Source organism: Nannobrachium achirus (assembly GCF_963921795.1).
Source record: "Nannobrachium achirus genome assembly, chromosome: 22".
NCBI classification, from domain to species: Eukaryota; Metazoa; Chordata; class Actinopteri; order Myctophiformes; family Myctophidae; genus Nannobrachium; species Nannobrachium achirus.
In genome coordinates, this window is record NC_137829.1 from 13,306,493 (window position 1) to 13,331,498 (window position 25,006).

General features: G+C 43.8%; 1 protein-coding gene across 3 annotated transcripts in view; it reads right to left on the bottom strand.

Annotated features, from left to right (window-relative positions):
- Nucleotides 1-23,241, bottom strand: part of ints6 (integrator complex subunit 6) — a 35,703-nt gene extending 12,462 nt beyond the window's left edge. For 2 of the 3 annotated variants that reach the window (XM_080752458.1, XM_080752457.1), the window contains exons 1-7: nucleotides 22,743-23,241; nucleotides 22,496-22,573; nucleotides 21,838-21,987; nucleotides 13,245-13,334; nucleotides 11,420-11,603; nucleotides 4,265-4,390; nucleotides 2,854-3,005 (exon numbers count right to left, since the gene is read on the bottom strand). In XM_080752458.1, coding sequence (XP_080608584.1) covers nucleotides 2,854-3,005; nucleotides 4,265-4,390; nucleotides 11,420-11,603; nucleotides 13,245-13,334; nucleotides 21,838-21,987; nucleotides 22,496-22,573; nucleotides 22,743-22,853 — 891 coding nt within the window. In that variant the 5' untranslated portion in view covers nucleotides 22,854-23,241. Of the gene's footprint in view, nucleotides 1-2,853; nucleotides 3,006-4,264; nucleotides 4,391-11,419; nucleotides 13,052-13,244; nucleotides 13,335-21,837; nucleotides 21,988-22,495; nucleotides 22,574-22,742 lie in introns of those variants that run through there. The other variant, XM_080752459.1, reaches the window with a different exon arrangement.
- Nucleotides 23,242-25,006: the final 1,765 nt, after the last annotated feature.

Sequence of the window (25,006 nt, forward strand, 5' to 3'; positions counted from 1 at the left end):
GGACAAGTGTTTGACAAACTCTTTCGTCTCGACAATCAAAAGAAACATTTGCCATCTCCCCGGAACCCAAACGTACTTAAAATACAAAACGAATGAATCACGTTGGCCCTGATCTCAAAAAACGATCTACAAGCTCACAACAAGTCACATGACGAAGCATTGAGTTTTTAATGTAAAAAAAATAAAATAATAATAATAACTAGAAATACTGTTCCTTCGAAACAGTGTGGGCTCGATTCCAACCCAACAAATAGGATACTTTAAGGTACTGTAAGGTACAGTACCCTACAGTATTGTACTGTACCTTACTATACTGTACTGCACCTTACTGTACTGTACTGTACTGTACTGTACTGTAACTTACTGTACTTTACTGTACTCTACTGTACTTTACTGTACTGTACTGTAACTTACTGTACTTTACTGTACTCTACTGTACCTTACTGTACTGTACTTTACTGTACTCTACTGTACTTAACTGTACTCTACTGTACCTTACTGTACTATACTGTACTGTACTCTACTATGCCGTACTGTAACTTACTGTACTGTACTCTACTGTACCTTACTATACTGTACTTTACTGTACTCTACTGTACCTTACTGTACTCTACTGTACTTTACTGTACTCTACTGTACCTTACTGTACTGTATTGTACTTTACTGTACTGTACTTTACTGTACACTACTGTATCTTGCTGTACCTTACTGTGCTGTACGTTACTGTACTTTACTGTACTTTACTGTACACTACTGTACTGTACCTTACAGTACTGTACTTTACTGTACTCTGCTGTACCTTACTGTACTTTACTGTACTCTACTGTAACTTACTGTACCTTACTGTACTGTACTTTACTCTACTCTACTGTACTGTACCTTACTGTACTTTACTGTACTCTACTGTACCTTACTGTACTGTACCTTACTGTACTGTACTTTACTGTACTCTACTGTACCTTACTGTACTATACTGTACTGTACTCTACTGTGCCGTACTGTACCTTACTGTACTGTACTCTACTGTACCTTACTATACTGTACTTTACTGTACTCTACTGTACCTTTCTGTACCTTACTGTACTTTACTGTACTCTACTGAACCTTACTGTACTTTGACTGTACTCTACTGAACCTTACTGTACTGTACATATTCTATGTGTTCTAGATCTACATTTTTGATTCTGTGTTTGGGAACCAGCAACTGTCAAATGGACTCCAACTGTAGTGGAGTATATTGAGTGCATATACTGTAGGCTAACAATCCCAGATCACATCTGTCCTCCACTATGTCTATAACCAAGGCGTTCTTCTATGTGGCCACTCCAGACTGAGGAGTGGAGCATGGCTTTTATTGTGTTTGTGGATCTGACTTGGAAATGCATTGGTTTTGATATCTCCCTGACAACCAACAACAACCACTAATATGGCTGACTGTCCCTGCGGGCTCTAGGATATATGGCTATGGGATTTACATCCCATCGCCCGGACTTGATTCTTGATCACAGCTGTGTAATCAGTAGAGTGGAGAGGGACATTTATTTATAGTTTTAACTATAACTATAGTTTTATACATCACACAGCTTAGACATTTGGATCAAATCAGAGAGCAGACCTGTGTGAACGCAATGATATAGATAGCATATCTGAAGTGTGAACACTGCAGCCACAGCGCCTTAACATAAACATGGGTCTATTATCCTTCTCTCCACTCTGTCCCCACTCACTAAACCCATTGGAAATGCATTGGGTGCTTAAAGTTAAACATTTTTATTTTTTTATATTTATACTACAAAACATTTCAAAACCAAAAGTACAAGCACACGTGTCCTCAGTAAGCTGAACACATAAAAATTTGAATGGTGTTGAAAGGTGTAAGCGTTTAAGAGATGAAGCGCGCCAAAGTTTTGAGGAGATACTGACTGACTGACTGACTATAAATAATGAAGATAACATACGTGTGCTCGCCTTCCAGGCGAGCCCACAATAATAATAATAAAGAAAATACAGTTATACCACTGGGCATTCAAACTTTCAAAGTCATCTCTAATAGCCTGGTTATAAACTTTGTCATTGAAAAACTTGTTGAGGCAACAGTTTGTATCTTGTGTACGTGTGAGTAAAATGTATTTCTTCTGGTTCCTCAGACAATGTAGCAGCAATAATAAAACATAAAAACTGTAACAATGAAATGAAAAAAGGAATTATCAAAGAATAGGAGCTATGTTGAGACAGGATAACAAAGTTTGTACATTATTCACAACACACTTGAGCTGAAGGTTACAATGCACTGGATGGACTGCTGAAATGGAGCCCCACACATCAGCTCCCAGTACTTGCTGCACGACTTCCCGCACCCAAGTCGTGCAACTCATGCGGCGAATTTGCCTGGGATCGAACTCTTGACCCCTGTGGTCCAGAGGCGAGAGCTCTTCTGTCTGAGCTACCTCCTGGACACTTATTAATCACTGTGGCTTTATTTACATATATGCACATCTGACCAGAAGTGTGCTACTGACAACTGCTTGTCATGAATTCTAGTTACCACAAAACATCTTATTTTCATGTTAACAGTACACAACTTCACTATGGATAAACACGACAGATGAATACCTAGTACCTAAAAGATGGAAATAAACATAACACATAAAATAGAGGGCCTGATGACATTATTATAGTCCAATATTAGTGGTAGTGGTATTCTTTGACCACTGGAGAGACGGGTGACAGCCGGAATGTAAACGGCGCCCGGGAGCAGGTTGGGTTAGCGCCCCAGCCTGTATCTTCTGTGAGGAAGAAGCCCAACAAACCCACGGTTAGGCCTTTAAGAGTCGGTTGTCTGACGTTTCTTACCAGCGTGGGGGAGTTCTGGTCTGGCCAGAAGGCTTCAGGGATGGGCCAGTGTCCGATAGGAACACCCGTCTTAGGGTTGGGCCGTACGTAGATGAGCTTGTGACAGCAGTGCCAGGTCTGGGGACCAGGCTTCACCACCTCAGCAGGACCATCTGGACAGGCATGTAGACACACACAGGCCAGTGAAAATGGCTTCATTAAAACTCTTAACTACACCAATGGTTGAGTCAAACTAAATGTAATGCCAACTCTTACAATTCCAAGTGCTTGTGCAGTTAAAATATGATTATTTTGGGGGGGGGGGGGGGGGGGGGGGTCACGGCCTGAAAAGGTTGAGAACCACTAACTACATCACCAGTTAGACGCGGTTGTTAGTAAGATACTGTATTAAGTGAAATCCCTGACTATGTCATATTACTCATGGAGACTCTGCGGAAGATATTTCTGATGTTATGACAGACACATGATACTTGTGGGCTCTCAAAATACAGTAGGACAGATATTTATAGCTCTACTTATTAAAGTTGTATAAATTCCATCTTGACAATACGTAAATAAATAATTAAGGTCTAGAGGAAGTGTTTTATTATGGTGGCAGGGATAGAGGTGAGTGATTGGGGGAGAGAGTAAAGAGGAGTTCTGCTATTCAAAACGGATGTTGGCCAAGTCAAATGAGTCCCAGGGTAATAAATACACATGTAGTGGAAATGTCCATATACTGTATCTATACATGTACCTCTTACAGAGCCTGATGATGCCATTTGTTTTTTGTCCGATGCTGATCCCAATTTTGGGATGATGATATTACAGATTGTTTTGACTGATACGTAATAAAGAAAAAGGGGGCAAAGCCAATTCTAATTAATTTAGAAAAACCTAGGCCAGGGATCTTCAACGTTTTCAGACCCCTTAGCTCTGAGAGAGATGAAGCAGGGACCCTCACTACATATCATATAAAATTGTGTTGCAGATTAAAAATGTACATTATTTCTTATACAGTTTAGACTTGACAGCACTATCATCTGTGTAGGTTGGATTAACGTGTATTTTCATATATTTAACCACTTGAACTGTCAATAATACCTACTAGTTAGTCTGCTCTTCTTTTCCCTCTACACCAAACCTCTGTGCCAAAAAATAGCCGAACTACAAGCTCACAACGCCTCGCGCTTCGATGTGTTGTGAGCTTGTAGATCGGCTATTTTTTGTCTAATGTTCCACTAAGAATAGGGATGCTAGGGTTCAAGTGGTGTAAAAAACATGATCACGCAAAGATTCGGTGGAACCCCCTGTAGTAACTCTGAGGACCCCCTAGGGGTCCCGGATCCCCTGTTGAAGACCTCTGACCTAGGCTATTCAGAGTTTTGCAAAGATACAAAGTTCAAGACTAGCTGATCTACAAGCTTCTCACCCTCTACAGGAAGGGGGTCGGGTCCAGTCTTCTCAAAGTTGATGACCACTCCACTCTGGATCTTCTGCACCAAAGACTCCAGACACTGGTTCAACATGCGCTGGGAGAACACGCTGTAGGAACGCCCTGCAAAGCAACACGCGTGTCGTTAAAAGACATGGCCTCTCAGTCATCCAGTCTTAATTTGGCATCCATTGGCAGTGAACTGGAAGGCATGTGACCCACTGCATGAATTTACAGTATTTGTTTTTAAATAAAGAATTCTGTTGAGTTGCAAAGTGACTGCAAAATTCACTGTATTGTCGTCAGATCACAATCACATCATGAGGCCATACACACACCACACAGTACATACACACAGCACACGCACGCACGCACGCACACACACACACACACACACACACACACCCCCCTCTACATATATCTACACACACAGTACCTGACATATGTATACAGTTATTGTGGGTTGTTTAATAACAAGTTTGTAATGTGCTTTTTGTACTGTACAGTGTACACTGTAGAGCTCAAGACCCTGATGTTAGATAGGAGAGTGTGGAGGGCAGCGATCCAGGAGTACCGAGCTGGTGTTGGCTAGACCACTCACATCGCATGTGCTCTTTGTGTGTACTGCGTTCATAGAGGTGCAAATGTGTTGTGTAGTTCTTTGCATTTTTACACAGTATATGAACAGCTGTGAGTGTGAGAGAGAGAGAGACGGACAGGCCATTACGAGTCTATCTGCATCTTAATAAGCCTGGTTGCCTGGTGGTAAAATCTGTAGTGGAGCCTGCTGGTCCGGTCCTTGATACCACTTGTGAAAACAGTCCATGGTTGGGGTGGCTGGGGTTTTAACAAATCCAAGTCCTACAGACTTTATTGACACACCGTCCATTGCATACATCTAGGGATGGGACGATAAGCGATAATATCGTTTACCGTGATAAAAAAACCCAATAATCGTATCGTGGAGACTTAATTTATTGTGATATCGTCCTCCGTCATGCACTGGGATCAATTCACCTTTTATTTGTCGAGCTGCATATCCGGTACCACTTAAATCCTCTATAATTGGTAAAAGGATACTTATAACATACGTACTTGATACAGTCTTTTTTTCACTCTATCAAATGTCTTTTCCAAAGAATAGTCGATCTACAAGCTCAAAAGCTCTACAAGTTGTGAGCTTGTAGATCTATTTTTTGGCAAATGTTCCACCCCAGGAAAATGGATTTTCGTAAATCGCGATTTCTTTAGTCACAATCATCGTCCCATCCCTACATACTGTACATCCTGCATGGCTGGAAGCTCACATCCACTATATTAATAGTAATGAGTATTGCACTAGAAGTACAGAGGGTGGGCGATGGCTCATTTAGCAGACAGACAAACTAACTGAACTGTGACTACTACACACAGGGGGCAAGCTTTGCACCTGCCAGCGGTCTGGTAAATGACAGACTAATTCTGTATTTTGGCATGTAAAAATCTTTTAATTTTATTTTTTCTTTTAAATAGAAAAAGCTTCTGTTGTCTGTTGATTATTCTGCCTAAAGCGATCCATTTTTAACAAGCAGTGCAGCAGCAACCAGCGTGTGTTCATGCACGCATCTCTGCGTCCGCTCATTGCACGGCATCAATCAAGAGGGTAAATTCAAGCAATCTCACTGTGAGGGTAGAGTTGGCAAGTGCACAAACCATGTCAAAGAATAAATGATGTTACAGGAATAATAATCTCGAGAGGTTGTCGCGTGTCAAAAAAAAAGGAACTGATTTACAAGTTAAAAGCCTCACAATGTAATGCGTTGTCAGCTTGTAGATCAGTTCTTTGACACGTGGCACGTCATACATGTACTATAGCCTCACATTCCAAATTGCACAGTGTCATCTATGATTTTAAGTATCTGGTTATGACTATATTCATGTCTGTGTAATTGTGGCGCTCTGATCAGAAGATAATACACATTAGCCATGACTACAAAATAAATGTACAAATAGTAAATGAGATAAGCGTTTTAAAACAATTATCAACAGTAATGTAGGCTGCAAAAAGGCATTTTCATATTTGAGGTGGTACATTTTCACTTCAAAGCAGCTGACAGTGATTGGGGATCATGGTTCTGAAGTTAGAACTTTTTCATCTCTCATGAGTTAAAATTGTTATTCCATATTATGTCGTTTTTTATATTGACTTTTTTGACAAACATGTTATCCCACGATTTTGGTAACCCATTTTTTTCAACTGTGTGAATTGTCTAATGTAATCCTGGGCGCTACACTCCCTCTGCCAACCTGAGGAGAGCAACAGACTGACCTATGCTTCCTTCTATGCATGAGGAGTCCACGCCGCTTCTTTTCACCTGGCAGGGAGGAGTTTCCCCGGTTGGAGGTAGCGGGTGGAAGGAAGGTTAATTCCAAATAGTTCCTTCCTTTCACCTGCATCAGGTGCCCCGGCTGGCCAGGGGGAGGTAGTATAGACCAGGATTACTGCATGTTTTTAGTGAGGGTACCTACCCTAGAGGATACAGGGAGAACATGCAAACTCCACATAGAAAGGCCCTTTTACCATCCCCACCTTGGCACTGATGACGCCGAGGAGAGAACATGCCCCCAGCGCCCACAGTGGAAATCGAACCCAGGATCTTTTAGCTGTGAGGCGACAGCGCAACCGACCGTCGCTGTGCCCATATTATGTTTATGATAGTCATTGCAAATTGTATTCGTATCATATACACTATTAAGCTATATTAACACATATGGTGCCAACCCCGAGTTTCCCGAGTTTGTATTGGTACCAACGCTGTGCCAACCCCGAGTTTCCAGAGTTTGGGCCGTTTTCTCAAAATGTTTTTCTTCAAAAACTTTTTTTGGACCTCCAGAAATGTGTTAGGCATGATCGCGATCGCGAAATTGCATGTTTAACCCCCATACCAACCCATTCTTTCAAACATGGCAGCCATGTTTGTTTACATCTGAAGAAAACATAATGGCTGATAAATCATGAATGCCTGAACGGATTTCCAAGCGGATTTTTTTTGTTTGAAAGCTGTGAACAGTGGGCACACACGTGGTGCATCATCTAGGCATGGGCGTGCACGATCCGTGCACTATAAATTACATGGAAGTCTATGGAGACCATGGCATCGTGGGACATTGAAGAGAAAAAATCATGGCACCAAAAAAGTTAAGGAAATACATAAAAAAAAAAAAAGATTTATAATGTATGCCCATTAAGTAAATCTGCCTGGCTGGTGGTGTTTTTTAATCTACCAGCCACCAGCAAAAACATTGTTTGTTCCATGACTACACACCTGTTGTGCACACAAAATCGGCCATCACACACAGAGGGCCTCCGTCATGACATTCTTGTGTCTTATTTCCTTATGGCCAATTAAGGAACAGTTACAAATAAGGCATGACAAGCAGTGTGTTGGTATAGGGAAAACTTTGTTCTAAGAACCTTGGCAGTTGTCTGTTCCCACCATTGAGCCCGTCACAAAATAATTAAGGGAAGGAGAAAACTGCTTATAAAAGGGGCATTTTGTGCGTTTACATTTACGGTTACAGTCACAGCCATGAAAAGATAATTGAGATACCGCAGCAATATATCAAATTCACTTCAAAAGCAAATGAGCCAAAGCGTGAAAGGTTAGATTATTTAAATGTTTATGCATGCAGGTGATGATAGCTACCTTTTATCATAGTCACATGGACATGGTTGTAATTTGCTACAACTGATAAGCGTAGTTCACATTATCAGCCTGTACTATATTCATTGTCACACACTTCACCTCTAGTGACCTGCTGGGCAAACCATTCACTCAGGCAGGTTTCAATAGCGCCTGGCATTGTGTCAGTCTGCCATCAGCAGTAATAGAAAGGCAGCATATATAGACGGTCAGTCATTGTCTGTGGCGCTGTGTCATGTTCTGCATTCAACACTACCGACAGATACAGAAAGCCTAGACCGGCGGCTGTGTGTTTTAATCTTAACCTCCCATCAGCATTATTCTAGTCTATTCCCAGCCGCACCCCAACACCAAGCGGCGTGTAGACCGGAGGCAAGAGAGCCAAAAGCCTACTTTTCTAACTGATGTTCTGTAACACTGGTAGTTAGATGACCTGGCAGGCTTATTTATTCTTGAGCCTGGGGACTTGCACGCAGGAAATCATTAGCCTAATTTTCACTGTAGAGCCAAAGGGTTAGAGATGCGGGCTTTGTGACCATAAAGGTTTACAAGTTCAAATCCCTGGCCAGCTGGGAAAAATCTGGGACAATGTACCAAATGAGTATCGCTGTCTCCTATGTAGTCAATGACCACTGAGGTGCCCTTGTGCAAGGCACTTAGCCCCCAACTCCTCCACTTCAGGTGCTTAGTGCTAAAAGTACAGACAGAAGGCCAGAGTGGCTCAGGTCTCAGGAGGCTGGAAGTTCGATCCCCGGCTCCTCCCGGCTGTGTGTCTAAGTGCCCTTGAGCAAGACACTGAAGCCCCAAACCCCTCCCCATGAGTGATTGGTGACTTTCATGGTTGCCTCTTCAAATCAGTGTGTGAAACCACGTTAAGCATAATGTGCCATAATGGTATGTGTGAATGGATGAATACAAAGTACACTGTAAAGCGTTTTGAGAGGGCTGAAAGACTAGAAGGGGCCATGATATAAACTTAGTCATTTATCAGTAGCAGCCAGTTCCCAGGTGAACATTTCTGAAACTGTATTAATATGTAACGGGTACAGCTAGAGAAGGGCCTTTCATAAATGAGGGCAACCTAGAGGTGTGCATTGTTGTGCCCTGTGGTAATGTCAAAAAGAAAAAGATTCCAAGACATGTTTCGGGCCTCTGGTGGCCTTCTACAGGCCATACAGAACTATTTACTATTGCCCTGAAGAGGCATATAGGCTTCTTTTTTATGATGAACTAGCCTGTTTTGTTAACGCTTTGTGAAGACTACCAAGGAATCTTTTTCTTTTTAAGTTAGAGGTTCCCCTTGGACCAAGAGCACCATCCAATGTTTTATCTTCACTAGTTATTAAAACGCTGTAGCCCTCTTTTTCTGATTTCATGGTCATGTGTTGTGATGGGAATACAGTGTATGAGTCACATGCAGACATAAGTGACATACAGTACGAGTCAAAAGTTTGGACACACCCCTGTAATGGTTTTATATAGCCTCAGAAACGCAGAAATTAACAGCACCTTAGATTAGAGCAGAGTTCACGTCGCAGTCACATCTCAACATCAACATGCTCGGGGGAGACTGTGTGAATCAGGCATTCATGGTAAAATCGCTGTAAAGAAGCGTCTACTTATGAGGAAGAACAAGAATTCGAGAATTATTCATGCCAAGGAACACAAGGAATGGACATTAGCTCAGTGGTGGAAATCTGTACGTTGGTCTGATACGCCCACCTTGTCTTTGTGAGACAAAGAGAAGATGAGTGGATGGTTTCTTCATGAGTGGTTGCCACTGTGAAGCAGGTGGTGTGATGTTGTGGGGGTACTTTGCTTGTGATTCTGTTCATTTAAAATTCAAGGCATGGCTATCACAGCATTCTGCAGCAACCTTCCGTCCCATCTGGTTTGCGCTTAGTGGAACATAGTTTGTTTTTCAACAAGACGACTCCGAACACACCTCCAGGCTAGCTATGCAAGGGCTAATTGACCATGAAGGGGAGTGATGGAGTGCTGCGTCAGATGACCTGGCCACCACAGTCACCTGACCTAAACTCAACTGAGATAGGTTTGAAGTACTTGGACCACAGAGTGAGGGAAAAGCAGCAAACAAGTGCTCAGCAACTCTGGGAAGTCTTCGAGACGAAAGGAAAACCATTCTAGTTCGCCAGTACCTAGTAAGCTGATTGAGAGAACCATTCTGGTTTAACACTTTTTTGTTTACTAAATGAATCCATGTGTTCTTTCATTTTCGTTCCGATGTCTTCCATTTAGACCTGGAACACCTATACATCATACCTTTCAAGCCGAGGCCAGGCAGGAACCTCAGGTCTAAATGGGTTCATGTACAATGTAGAAAATAATAAAACAAAGACAATTAAAAGGTGATGTGACCAAACTTTTGACTGGTAGGCCTACCGTACATATAGTACACCTCCTCATTTACAAAGTTTTACGATCGCTTTGCAGCTAAGGTAATTAAGTAAAAAGATGAAAATGACCAGAGCTTACTTATTGATGCCGTCACCAAATAGTTCCCCTTAAATGCCCCCCTTTTCCTCCTCCATTATTTAAAATCATTTTTCTTACGTAGTGATACAAATTCCTTGAGCTTTCCCTGGAAAGTTATACCTCCGGCTCCGCTGTGGAAAGATGGCTAATGTTGGACGTGTTTTCTACTGAGAGTACATTCAACATTCAAGTTTACCTGGCAACCTGGATTGAAAATCTGACATTTTTACATGCCTTACTCAGCATATTATAAAAACATCGATGAGATGAATTCCACATAAACAACCTTCAAATCTACCGGCACTGTAACACATATATACCTTGCTGCCAAGAGCTCCCCCAAGACATCTTCTCTCTACCCCCAGCAGGGGCGTCACAAGGGGGGGAAAGTGGGACTGAGTTACTAGGGCCCAAGGTGGAGGGGCCTTAATTATTTTATACATTAACTATTGAAAAAATGTAATAAATAAATAGCCGATATACAAGCTCACAGCGCGGCTGCGAGGTTGTAGATCTGCTATTTTTGAAAAGTGGTGAAAATGTGTGCAAATCTTTGAATATATGTATTTTTTAGGAAAATATTTCTAACTCAAATGTTGCTTCTGGGGATCCCTGGAACTAAATATTTTGAGATGGGGGTCTGTAGCAAAATACATATAATTTTGGAGGGTCCTTGACCTGAAAAGGTTTGAGCACCACCGACAGAAACATACAGTAGGCCTCAGGTTTTTCCAAAAACTTCACGATTTTTCAAAAATAACAGATCTACAAGCTTACAGCGCGGCACTCTGTGCCACGCTGTGAGCTTGTAGATTTGCCATTTTTCAATAGTTAAAGCACAAAATAATGCGTTCCCAGTCTAAATTGGCTAAACCCCCTCCCACTATGAACATCATTCATGAGGGGCCCGCAGTGAATACTTGTACTCAGGGCCCAGAATTTGGTGCGACACCCTTGCCCCCCAGAAGCCTACCTCCGGTGACCTCGCACATGGGGGTGATGGCAGAGTCGTCAGGCGGGACGCCACCCAAGGGCTCGGGCTCCACTGAGGCGTGGCCGGGGATGCGCAGGACGAGGGAGAACAGGCGCTGGTCCCAGCGGAAGGGCTCCTTGGTCAGCTCGCTGCCTGGCAGCGGTGTGGTCAGAGGCAGATGCAGCTGGAAGGGGGGCGACGGGAAGTAAGATCCCAGCATAAATCACAACAATCTATGACAAGGGTCTTCAACAGGGGGTCTGGGACCCCTAGGGGGTCCTCAGAGTTACTACAGGGGGTGCTCCAAATCTTTGTGTGAAAGAAACCTTTTGTCTCCTTTTCTATATTAAACCACTTGAACCCTAGCGTCCATATTCTGGGAACGTTAGCCCAAAATAGACGTTCTACAAGCTCAACACCTCGCAGTGCGAGGCGTTGTGCGCTTGTAGATTGGCTATTTTTGTCAAAGAGGTTTGGTGTAGAGGGGGAAAAAGAGCACACTAAGTACAGAGTGAAAGTATTGGCGGTTCAACAGATTAAATATCTGAAAAGACAAATTGACATGAATCCAAAATACACTGATGATTGTGCTATCAAACAATGAAACTATAATCTATGAAAAGGTTGTGGGGGTCCCTGCTTCATCTCTCTCTCTCAACTAAGGGGTCCTTGGCCTGAAAACGTTGAAGACCCCTGATCTATGAGCTACTTTGAGAGTTAGTGTCGGCAGGGATTATGATAAACGTACCATTAGTGTGTGAGTCATCTAAGCATTATGAGTCAAATAAGGGGTGAGTGAACTACAATAGCGACATGGGGATGAGGTGAGTGTGTGTGTGTGTGTGTGTGTGTGTGCAAAGAAAGGTTTTATTTTAGACATTGGCAGTAAATATTTAACCTTTGTCAGAGGTTATTAAGATTTCAACTGATCCCCGCTAAACATTAAAATGACCACGAAAATGAATTACAGACTAGTTGCTTGGCTGCTCAAGTTTAAATGCCACTCTTTTCACTCATGCGGTACAGAAACATAAGCATGACTACACTTTCTCACACAAGGCTAAATAGATGTTCTTGTAAAAATCTAATTACTTTGTTACAGGAAACCCAGACATGGCTCAGTGACAGTCCCAAGAGCTGCATGTGCGTCGTGGACTCTTCCACACTAAATGGCAGTGGAATCCTGGGTTCCTGCTCTGAGCACACACACCACAGGCTCATTCACAGCTGCTCTACAATTAAGCATGTCAAATTATGGCTTTGGTTGTTTAGTGTTTTGTGAAACATATGCTTCTCTAGTTATCAAAGTACAATGTTATATTATGGCTTGCTGGCAGCCTTAAAGCGGTGTCCAGGGGAGCAGAGACAGAAAGAGCAGGATGCTTTGCCGTTTGTGTGGGCGGCAGAAGTAGAGATTATGTCAATCTACAGATTGAACTTTATATTCAGTGACAACGGGACCATTTTGGATCATGTAATTGAGCATAACCGGGAATCACATGTTTGCCATACACCCAAATGCCTGGGGATATGACAATGATGGAGGGGGGGGGGAAACAAAAACGTACAAGATATTCTCTAAACCCAATCACTCTACCCCATTACTATGATGGGCTTAAATGGACCCATTAAATTACGTGATTCCTCTATGACTGTATAGTGAGCAAAGATAATGTGCTAGGTCTATAAGGGAGGAGCGGATGCTTGTGTAAAAGTGAACATGGTATTTGTGTATCAGTGGACAGGATCCAGAGTAGTCAACCGACCAACCAGGAAGCACTCCTGATTGCCTGTGACCCCCGTCTCCACGGTAACCATGGCTGACCTCGTCCTGGACTCCGCCACTACTGGTTAGCTTGTTGCCGTCGGTGATGGCGATGATGATGGCCGGCTCCAGGAAAAAGGGATTCCTGCCCTGTGATGAGGGAGGAAGGGAGAGAGAGGGAGATGTATGTACATTAAAGAATAGAACCATAACTTATTGTAAAATAAAAAGTTGGAAATGTAATACAGCGAATTATTAACAAGGCAGCAAAGATCATTGGTTGTGACCTCCCCACTCTGGACTCTATATATACTTCCCGAACCATCACTCGTGCCAATAAGATAATTAAGGGCCCTACCCAACCAGCCCACCGTCTGTTTAAGCTCCTATCATCAGGGAAACGCTACGGATCAATCCGTGCCAAGACTTCCCGCTTCAAAGACAGTTTTTACCCTACAGCTATACAAACTCTAAACTCCCCCCTCACATTAGCTAAATGGTTACCTGTCCTTTGTCTGTTTTCCATGTTTTTTATTGTTGGTCGTGGTAATGGTGCAAATGTCTATGTACTTGTCTTGTTCCTTGTCTTTTTGTCAGAGCTGCAACATTTTATGTGCTGAAACTAAATACCACCAACCTGGTTGTGTGGCAATAAAAGTAACTTGAACTTGAATAGCACAAAGAAGTGAAATTAAAAATGCATGCAGATTATATCAAAGCATCAAAAATAAATGTAATGGCCGTCTACACTCATGCCTGTGCCAGAAAGAACATTTCTGTTTGTAACCCTTGTGTTAAAAAGGCCAGTTGGTTCAGTCCCACTCACCCCTCCTAGAGTGGTAGCTTCCACCACCAGGTGGAGTTTGTTCAGATAATTATGCCACAAGCAGGTGGGGTTCATTCAGCTAATTAAGTCACAGTGTCTTTTGGTTCATTTTCACTGCAGAGTTGTTGTGAGAGGGTGTGCGTCCATTGACCAGTAAGTTTGTTTGATGTATATTCTTCATGTTTCCATGCTTGTGTTTGACACCACTGCTAAGAATGTGAAGTGTGAAATGCCCTTGTTTGTATTTCTGTTAATTAGCACTACTGCTGAAGTTTCAGTTATGTTAAAGCCTACACTGGTGAAATACTGTAGATGAGTGATTTTTGAGTAACCAGAGAGTTGACACATTTGAATATATAGCGATTATATGTTTGCTGTTTATTTCTTGTCTTTTAGAAACCACATGCCTACACAACCTGTAAACAATAAACCTGTGATCTAAACGTCACATCAGTGGTGGGTGTGGAGTCTGTGAGTGAGCCTACGTCACTTCACTTTTCTACATGGTCCTTCGAGCCGGATTCCATCTCACCACTGACGAGGATGTCCCGAAGTCTAGAGCAACATCGCAGCATGCGTGTCAGGAGGAAGCAGTCCATCCCCGCACATCTGAACGATTATGACCTCTCAGACTTCAGGGGGACAAGTCGCCATACGTCACCATGTGCCCGACCTCTTCATCAACATGAGTATGATGGTGAGGAGGAGGAGGGTGCAGAGTGTAGTCATCCTCTCAGTCAAGAGGAGTATTCAGAGTGGACTGTTAAAGAGCAGTGGCCTGAGGAGAGCGAGTCACGTGGTCATGGAGGGCAGCCAATTGACAGGGAGAAAGCAGCTATGCTTCAGGAGTTGGACGAGCTAAGGCTGGAGAATGCCACACTTCGCCATAAGAGGAAACGCGACAGGGTTCAACTGGAGCAGCTTAACCGTCATCAGAGCTCCCCTGATAATCATCAGCTACGTGAGCAGGTAGAACACCTAGGAGCCCTCGTCCGTCAGCTGCAGGTAACCAACTCTACTGCTTCACCTGCAACACATAGTTCCCAACAGACTCAGCGACAGCCACAAAACTCAGAACCCCAGTCCACTCAAGACAAGCAGAGCTCTTCTGCTTCACCGAGACAACAGAGTACCTCCCTGAACAGCCAGAGGAGGTCAAAAGCCCGCAGGGAACCGTCCCAATCAAGTTCATCTGAGAGTGATTATTCTGAGGAGCGCCCTCACAGGTCAGCATCACATCTACGACCAACCTCATGGTCACGTGATGATTATGAGGACCGCCAATACAGGTCATTATCATATCGAAATCAATCCTCACGGTCACATGAGCTGGGTGATTCATTTAGGAGGCATGCCCAAACCCACCGTCACTCCCGTCACCGAACGCCAAGCCCAGTAGGTGGACAGGAGCGGTTCTACAGGGGCCCCACGCCAACAATTCCTGACATGAACCACCCAAACCCCAGAGAGTTCAACCGTCTAAGAATCGCTCTAGACAACCTTCTCCCATGTGATGCCTCGGAGAGGTTTAAGTACCAAATCCTCCTTGACCACCTCAAAGCAGAAGAGACACTATTAATCGCTGACTCTTACAGCCACTCACGTCATCCCTTTTCTGACACCATGGCAGCTCTCAACCTGCAATATGGACAGCCTCATCAGCTGGCCCTACAGAGAATTGCTGAATTAATGGATGGTCCTAATGTTGCAAGTGGCGACATCCGAGCCTTCCGGATGTTTGCACTCCGTGTGCGCTCCTTAGTGGGCATGTTGGAGCAGTTGGGAAGAAAAGGCAATGTTGAACTGGAGTGTGGCTCCCATGTGTCTCGACTGCTAGGGAAGCTTCCCCATGACCTGCGCTCCAATTTCCGCCGCTTTATTCATCCTCTCAGAGTGCCTGTGCCATCCCTCATTGATCTAGCAGACTGGCTCGAGTATGAGCTCCAAGTGCAGGAAGATAACATCCGTTACAGCAGCAGTTCATCGAGGGAGAAGGATGAAGACAAAGGGCAAAGAAGGCCGTCAAAGTATGCACCCTCAACTGTGTTGATGAGCACATCAGCCATCCCTCAGGATGAGGAGACGATAAAGAAGTACTGTCCTTATTGTGACAACACTAAGCACTCATTGAACAATTGTGAGAACTTCAAGGTACTTAGCACAACCCAAAAGCAGACATGGATAAATGTTAATCATTGCTGCTGGCGTTGTGGCCGGGCACATCGAGCTGCTAATTGTGACTTGAAGATGCGTTGCAAGACGTGTAACAAACGACACCTCCTTGCCCTGCACGACATCAACAAAGGGGCCACTGATGACAACGAGGGAGCAGGAGGGAATCCAGAGCACATGAGGGCTCCCCTTAATAGCACCTCAGAGGAGGTACTATACATCGACAGGCCACTAGAGGGCCGCAAGGTCCTCCTCAAGGTCAGCAAGGTGGTGTTGAGGAATGGAGACAAAACCATGGATGCCTATGCTATATTGGATGATGGGTCGGAACGTACTATCCTCCTCCACCCAGCAGCCCAGCAGCTAGGCCTCATAGGGGAACCGGAGGATCTCCCCTTACGAACGGTAAGGCAAGATCTGCAGATTGTGCATGGTGCAACAGTCTCCTTTACCATCTCCTGCGCAGATACACCACACCGGGTTTTCTCCATCAACCGGGCATTCACAGCAAAACGCTTGGGCCTAGCGGAGCACACGCATCCAGTAGTGGGCCTCCAGGAGAAATACCGGCATCTGAGACAACTACCGCTGCAGCCATTGCACTGTGTCCGCCCAGTGCTTTTGATTGGTTCTGATCATCCCCATTTGATCACACCTATTGCGCCAGTACATCTGGGGCCCCCTGGAGGCCCAGCCGCGGTGAGGACTCGTCTTGGGTGGACACTGCAGGGTCCAACACAGAAGCTGAGACATGGTCTGTCAGAAGAGCAGTGTTTGTTCACCTCCATCTTGTCACCATCAGCCAATATCTACAGCCCTGTAGAGAAGCCGCAGCAAATGGATGTGCTGCCAGGGCACAAGGGAAAGGCTTGTACCCGCTCCCGCCAGGACAAAGATGCCATAGCCCTCCTGGAGAGCAAGACAACAAGAGTGGAGATAGAAGGTGCTACCCTACCTTTACCCAGGACCACAAAGAAGGCAAACATGCCCCAACTCAGGGCCCCAAAGGAGGCAGTCCTCTCTCAGCTTCGAGCCACTGAGAAGAGACTTGTCCGAGACCAAGTGAAAGTAGAGGCCCCTGCCCAGCTGCATGGGGCGGCTGACTGTCCATTGTCAACTAAGGATTACAAAGAGGCAGAGAATGTTCTACTCCAGTGTGAGCAGCAGGAGTGTTTCCCCAATGACTGCCAGTTGCTGAAGGCAGAGAAACCACTACTAAGTGCTAGTCGTCATAACACTCTCACTCCAGAGAAGGACAAAGCTGTTCAGCTCATCCGAGCTGGAGGATGGCAACGTCGCACTACAACCCTTGATCCTGAGGCCTTGCACCCTATCATCCTCGACCCCAAGTTGCCCTTTAACCAGAGTACAACCTTCAAGGGCCGAGGCCAAGAACTACAAGAGACATTCTCTTCTCTGCCGCCAGACCTACAAGCCCAGCTTACCTCCCAACAGATCGGGTACATGTCTCCAGAAGTGGCAGACATCGATCCCATTACACCCAACATCCTGCTGACGGGGCGGCGGGATGCATCGATGCTGCAAGTGATCAACCCAGAGTCACAACTCCTCGGCAGATGGCGGTGGTGCTACAGCCAACTGATGATCGTTGACCCTCAGCTAACCTGTGCTTTGAGGCCCATAGGACTGATCACCCAGACAGTCCCAGCACCTGTCTGCCAGACTCTTAAGACTGTTATTAGTACTGTTTACTGGCCTTTGTTTTGTTGTTACATATTCCATACAGGAATCTGGGGGCGGCTGTTAAAAAGGCCAGTTGGTTCAGTCCCACTCACCCCTCCTAGAGTGGTAGCTTCCACCACCAGGTGGAGTTTGTTCAGATAATTATGCCACAAGCAGGTGGGGTTCATTCAGCTAATTAAGTCAGTGTCTTTTGGTTCATTTTCACTGCAGAGTTGTTGTGAGAGGGTGTGCGTCCATTGACCAGTAAGTTTGTTTGATGTATATTCTTCATGTTTCCATGCTTGTGTTTGACACCACTGCTAAGAATGTGAAGTGTGAAATGCCCTTGTTTGTATTTCTGTTAATTAGCACTACTGCTGAAGTTTCAGTTATGTTAAAGCCTACACTGGTGAAATACTGTAGATGAGTGATTTTTGAGTAACCAGAGAGTTGACACATTTGAATATATAGCGATTATATGTTTGCTGTTTATTTCTTGTCTTTTAGAAACCACATGCCTACACAACCTGTAAACAATAAACCTGTGATCTAAACGTCACATCAGTGGTGGGTGTGGAGTCTGTGAGTGAGCCTACGTCACTTCACTTTTCTACACCTTGAATGTCTGAAGTAAAAATAACAAGTGCAGATTAAGTATCATATACCGTAGATAACTCACAGGCGATCCATTTCAAGAGAGAGAGAGAGAATAGCCTATGTGATCCCTAGCAAAAGGCAATCATAAACAGACAGTACAGTCTAGAGGGAGAGTGCAACACTGACTACATCAACACCTCTTCGGCAATAACAAATGTTGTGCGAGTGACAGTGTCTGGAGAGAATACTCTCACTAGCATCATCACTCTGCCTTCTCCAACACTGGTGCATCACATTGGCTGAAGCATCTTTGGAACCCCTCTCTTTCTTCCCAAACAAAGACATATTTCATGACATCAGCATTTCCTATTGATATAATGAAACCAAAGCAGTGCTGGATTCATCTCAATGTAGCAGCGCCGGGGCCCTCTGAAGGGATTTCTAAGCTGGCTGTCAGAATAACTTGCGAGTTACGAGTATAAACGTCAGTGTGGCATGAAGCGTACCGTTTACTTCATAGTAGAGTCAACACTCGCCATACTCCGGTGTCGCAACGGACACATTGTATGGGTACTACTTCAACGTTAAGACCGCAGTACAATAATTAACAGTTTTGCCATAACTAATGTAGATTAACTGCCATGGATCTTTCCTATGGATTTTATCTTTGGCGGTGCCGTGCGCTCGGCGGCCGTTCAAAGTCTTGTCTTTCGCACGGAGAAGAAAAATAAAACCGTGAAGATATGTGTGTAAGATATGGTCCATGTCCATGACAACGAAGAAAAATGGGCCTTGGGTAGTGGGTATGAACTAATAACGAATGCACCAATATCTTGCAGAAGCAGACATGTACCAGACTCCTTGGTTTTCCCCTGGTTTTTATCATCTTTCTGATGTCAGTGAATTTAAAGTCAACATCATCACATGAACTTGGGATTTTGGTAGATAATCAGTTCACATAAGCAACATTTTACAAATTCATTGTCAAGCCAGCTGTTGCTCTCTAGACTTGTCCACTGTGGCAGGTCAGTATTTATGTGCACCATTTGTCTGTGTAGTAGTAAACTTGCCCATCCAAGCGTGCCGAACAAACTGAAGCAAACTGAAGAAACTGCATTCAATGCACTGCCACTAACTGCTGAGTGCATTTATTTTGGATGAGTCCAGCGTTTACTCATTAGATTTTAATTCATAACAGCATTACGATATTGGAATCTGACAGGGAACTATTGCTATCATTTTTTTTTTTTTTTTTAATGTCCTTCCTTTGTGCTTAATTTTTCACCTACTTTGCTATGTTCTTAGCCTCAACTACCTTTCCATAGAATAGTAGACCCACCTACATGGGGCAAAAGTAAATATGCTGGTGAAAGGAACTCACAGGGGTTCCAAGCTTTTAACTCGGATAATCCAGTGCAGGGTCATTTTTTACACTTTCAGAGTTAATTGAACACTCCAGATTTGAATGTGTACCATGTGGTTCTGGTAATCACCATTTCGTTTAATTTGGCAAGAACACATTTGGATGAATGCCTATATTAGGAATATAAATCAAGATGAGTGACAAAACCATTACCCCAGAATCTATGCCTTCCCAATCTTCCAAAAGCACTGAGACAGGGACTGGAAACTGAATCACTCATTAGAATATGTAAGAGCTCCTAGGCAACAGACAATGGTATCCTTGGACTAAAAACATTAGCCTATCAAAAAGAAAAGTGCAGGCAGATTGAGACTGCAGGAATGTACGGGTATTCTTAGATCCAAAAAGAGGCCTGTGCAGTGTTTAAATTTATGCTTCCTTATCCAAAGTACTGCTTAGATTTGTCTACCTCACAGGGCGGTAGCTGCCATTCAAACTCCCTCAGTGTGTTGCGGATACATTATTCACACTGTATGTATGCATTACCCTCCACAGAAGAGATCTTCCCTTTGTTCCTCAGAATTCTGGTTAACCATTTATTCATGATCCAGTCTACTGTATATCCCCCTATACAGACAACCTGACTTTATATAGGGGGGAAAGAAATATACATTACACTATGCAAGGAAACTAGGCATGGAGTACAGACTTAAATCATATTAATCAAAGGCATAGTGGCATGGCAGAGAATGCCTATTCTTATATAGTCCCCTCTCTATGTCCTCCCACTCTATAGCGTTAATGCTTGAATGCAAGTGGATTACAGAAAAGAGCAGGGAGTCTGAAACAATTTCACCTTAATCTCACTCTAAGTGGGTTATCATCATCTCATTTTCACCAGTAGCAAAACAATCAGAGCCAAGCAAAGCTAGGCTGGATTAAACTGGCATCATGTGACTAAATCATTGTACAACCATTTAGCATGGATAGTGTTGTGAAATAGGGGGCACTGTAACAGGGCTGAAGATCCCAGATTTTGCCACACTTTATATCCTCGTCTTGTGCTTTGACATTAAAATATTCTGGTCTTGCAGCTGTCCTCACAATCTCAAAGCCTCCTTTTTTGTCAGGGAAACAATGCTTTGTCATCTCCATGACATTTGGGTATAGATCCTGCACTGTACGCCCCTGAATGTCTGAATGTTTTCAACGATCTCACATCTGAAAAGAATGATTCAATGGCCTGCATGAAAGCCCAGTCTCCATGCACACAAGACACACTGTACCAACCAGAAATATTTTGCGCAAGTCTACTTTAGACACTTGGTGTTGTCCAAGGCTCATTCAACAGCCATGACAATACGAACCCTCCCATCAACAAAGAATACCAGTGAGGACAGACATATCACGTCTTAATAATTTGTCAGAAAAGTAGAGGGTTCCCTTTGAAAATGGACTATGTTGTCCACACTATACTATCTAACAGTTGTATTGAGTAGAATTAAGTCTATAAAACGTCCAATTCTTGGATCGTAATTATTTCATATTATATTATTTTTTTATCACAATGGAAACAAGCCCCTGGTGCTTTTTGTGTCAACCTTTTAGCATAACCTTTGACTGTACTACGTGTAATAATAATGTAGTATAGAAATCAATCAATCTTGACAATCATATTAGTCCCATCTGTCAACTTATAGTTTTAGCATCAAAATAGGTTTTAAGGTATGAAATAACCCGAAACTTTATATAGGCAAGAGAGATCATTAAATCAATGGCAAGTAATCAATAAAGGCCATTAATGTGTGGACATGGGGAGGGTTATTCGATCTTTGACTTTATGCTGTCACATATGATGTCTGTTTTATGAACTTGTGACTTTTCAGGAGTGTGGGGTCACAGTTGTGCAGGTGTTTGATGCTTGTAAGACTGGGGACACTGGATGGGGGAAATCTGCAGTTGTACCGTGTCATTGTTAATCTAGTCTCCTCTCTGCCTAAATTACTACATACCTGTCCATAGTTGTCTATCCCAGTCACTAATCTATTCAGATTGAGTAAATCAAAAGCGGTCCTCAAGGACTGGCCAATTGTTGTTAGTCCAGTTGCTTGTAGGTTCCTCAATTCTGTCATAAATGTGGCATGGCTCTCTTTCCATCCAGCCTTTAGAGGGGAAAAAAATAAAAACAAATATGTTATTGACAACAGATGTAAAACGAGTTGATAAACATTTATATAGGTCGCTTTCTGGCTTCCTCTACATTTCCCCAAGTAAACACAAAACATCTTGACAGCCAAGCCCACATTCTTTTGTCAGCCTATAGCAGCCCTACTGTAGAGTTACAGATAACACTGTCAAAGTCGCTACGAGACATAAGTGACAAATGTGTCTCAACAACTAAAGTGGGCTAGTCAGTTAACCCCCCCTCCCCTCCCAGACATCGCCTCCTCTCTGTATAAATAACACCCAGAGTTCCTTGCTGCTCTCACACTGAAACAAAATGTCGGCCATGTTTTAAAAGGGGTATGAAAGCTCCTCCTGAAGATTCTCTCTCCATACAATTGATGCAGCGATCACACAACGTGGTGGATGAACGATGGGAAGGACAAATCTAGCTGCGACATGTTAATGCTGTGGAGTGTGGACATAGCCGAAAATAATAAACTCTACCTTTATCCCGACGGGAACGTCCTCAAAATTTACCAACATATACCGGTCCCCTCGGCTAGCCGGATCTCTCCCTCTGAGCTGTGGAAATAGTAAAGCATTAATATTGACGGCGTTATCGAGAGCATTGTATTCTTGTTTTTTGACAGGCGAGCTCCTGCAACAGACAACAGTCAACAACAACGATTGATCTGACTTGGGGAGCTCCCAGAAAATCAATTTGTCCCCCCCGTGGGTTTTAATACAGTACCTTCATAAAAGTCTCAACAGCGCCTTTTGCTATGTCCAGATAGGTAGTGCCCAGATGGGTGCGCTGGTTCATTGACGCGGACGTGTCTATCAGAAAAAGTAAAACGGGCATTGTGATGGTGATGACACCACGTTCTGCATGGACTCTGGTGGTGTCAGTGCAACCAACCGGCCAAAACAACGCAAAAAGGAAAAAAATCTTTTGTTCTCTCCTGCCGCCCTGTGTATCACCTCCCTCCTCCTCTCCTCCTCCTCCTCTCAGCTAAAAGCTATAAGCTAGCCCTGGCTAACTGCCTCCTGTCTCACACATTCTTTCCAACAAAAAAAAGAAAAGTTGTCAGAATAGTGTGTATTTCTGCCCTTCCTGCGTCAGCTCAAGTCAAAACCTCAGACCCTAGGGGGCAGGTTATTGATTGACGAGGGATTTTGGTTAATTTTGACGCTGTTTTGCTAATATTCCTAAGTTTTCAGGGAAACAAAGTTCCCTCTCACAGTGTCTGCCTGCTTCTCCCTACACTGAATGTGCCGTAGCGTCCGCTGGGCTTTTAACCTCAGCCTCGCGCACGGCCCCGCCCCCCCAACGCGCTGTCAGTGTCACGTGGGCCGCGGCCCCGTCGCCTGATAGGTCGGCGCGGAAGGGGACAAATTAGCATATCCAAATAAGGACGGGGGGCAGTTAGGAAGTCTTCGTTGGTTGCGCGCCGGCGCCGCGCGCCGAAAGTGGCCGATCTACAAGCTCACAACGCGCCGCGGGGGCGAAGCGTTGTGAGCTTGTAGATCGGCCACTTTCCATGCGGGTTCCTTTGTGAGCAAACTGAGCATGCTTTGCTTTGAAAGGCAGGGAAAGGGAAATATCAAGGAGAAGCATTTATGTGTTGAAGAATGTAATGATGTGCTTGCGTGTTCCTTCACTGGAGCGAGCCCAAACAACTACAATGTTTATTGGAAGCGATTGCATAATAGTCAGCATTCTTATGCGCGGGCGTAGGCTACAAGTCAGTGTGGCAGCCATGAACAACAATATGGAGTGGAGGATAGCTAGGATAAAGCCCCATTCACACAGAGAAAAGCAAAACAATTAATAGCTTTGTAATTCAATGTAAAATCTATGCAAACCAGCTTTTTGAGCTAACCGCTCCTACATCTGGCTTTGTGCGTAGCCTATGTATGGCGAGGCGTGAATCAAAACAGCATCCAGGTTCCGATAATGGAACAAGGGGGAGTTTTCGGTGGAGATGATGGAGGCGCGCAGGCGTTATAGGCTATTATAAACACTATCTGATCTAGCTATTATTAGGCTATTTATTATAATCACTAATTCACTATGAAGTGTCTTTAATTGGTAAAAATTGTCAAATAACAAACAAGGACAAATTGTTCTGCCCACATCAAACCAAAATGCCTAAACTACTGTAAATGTAGGCCTATTATAACTAATATAATGGTTCTTAACTTCTTGTAAGTCCCAATTATTAAGTATGTAATACTTGACCTTATAAATATAGAATGTTTATGATTATTTCTTGTGTATTTGTTATACTAGCCCTTACCCGTTCAAAGATATGAGCTCTGAAATGATGTGCAGTGTGTGGGTTATGGGGTATGGCACTGTGCACACAGTATATGAGGGATGGAAAGTAACTTTAACTGGTGCTTGCATGATAATATGTAGGAGCATCAATGTAAGAAATACCCGTTTCGTTTAATGGCTACAGATATACTGTGTACCGATCTGCATGATTTTTGGACAACATCTGTAACAGGGCCAGTCACCCCCCCCCCCCCTCCCCCGCCCCGCCCGCACACACACACACACACACACACACGCACACACGCACACGCACACACACACACACACACACACACACACACACACACACACACACACACACACACAGATGGTTAAACATGTTGCCTCATGCTAGATGCAGAATAGATAAGCCTCATGCTAGATGCAGAATAGATAGTAGATACACCATAAAAATGCTAATATACAGCAAACGATTTGTGAAAGTGACAAACGGGCTTCACAGTTATGTTAGGTGTGTTCATATGCTAATGGTGATGCGATTTCAGATCAATTGCTCCAGCCACTGAGGAGAAACGCTGTTTCAGACAGTATAGATACACCATAAAAATGCTAATATACAGCAAACGATTTGTGAAAGTGACAAACGGGCTTCACAGTTATGTTAGGTGTGTTCATATGCTAATGGTGATGCGATTTCAGATCAATTGCTCCAGCCACTGAGGAGAAACGCTGTT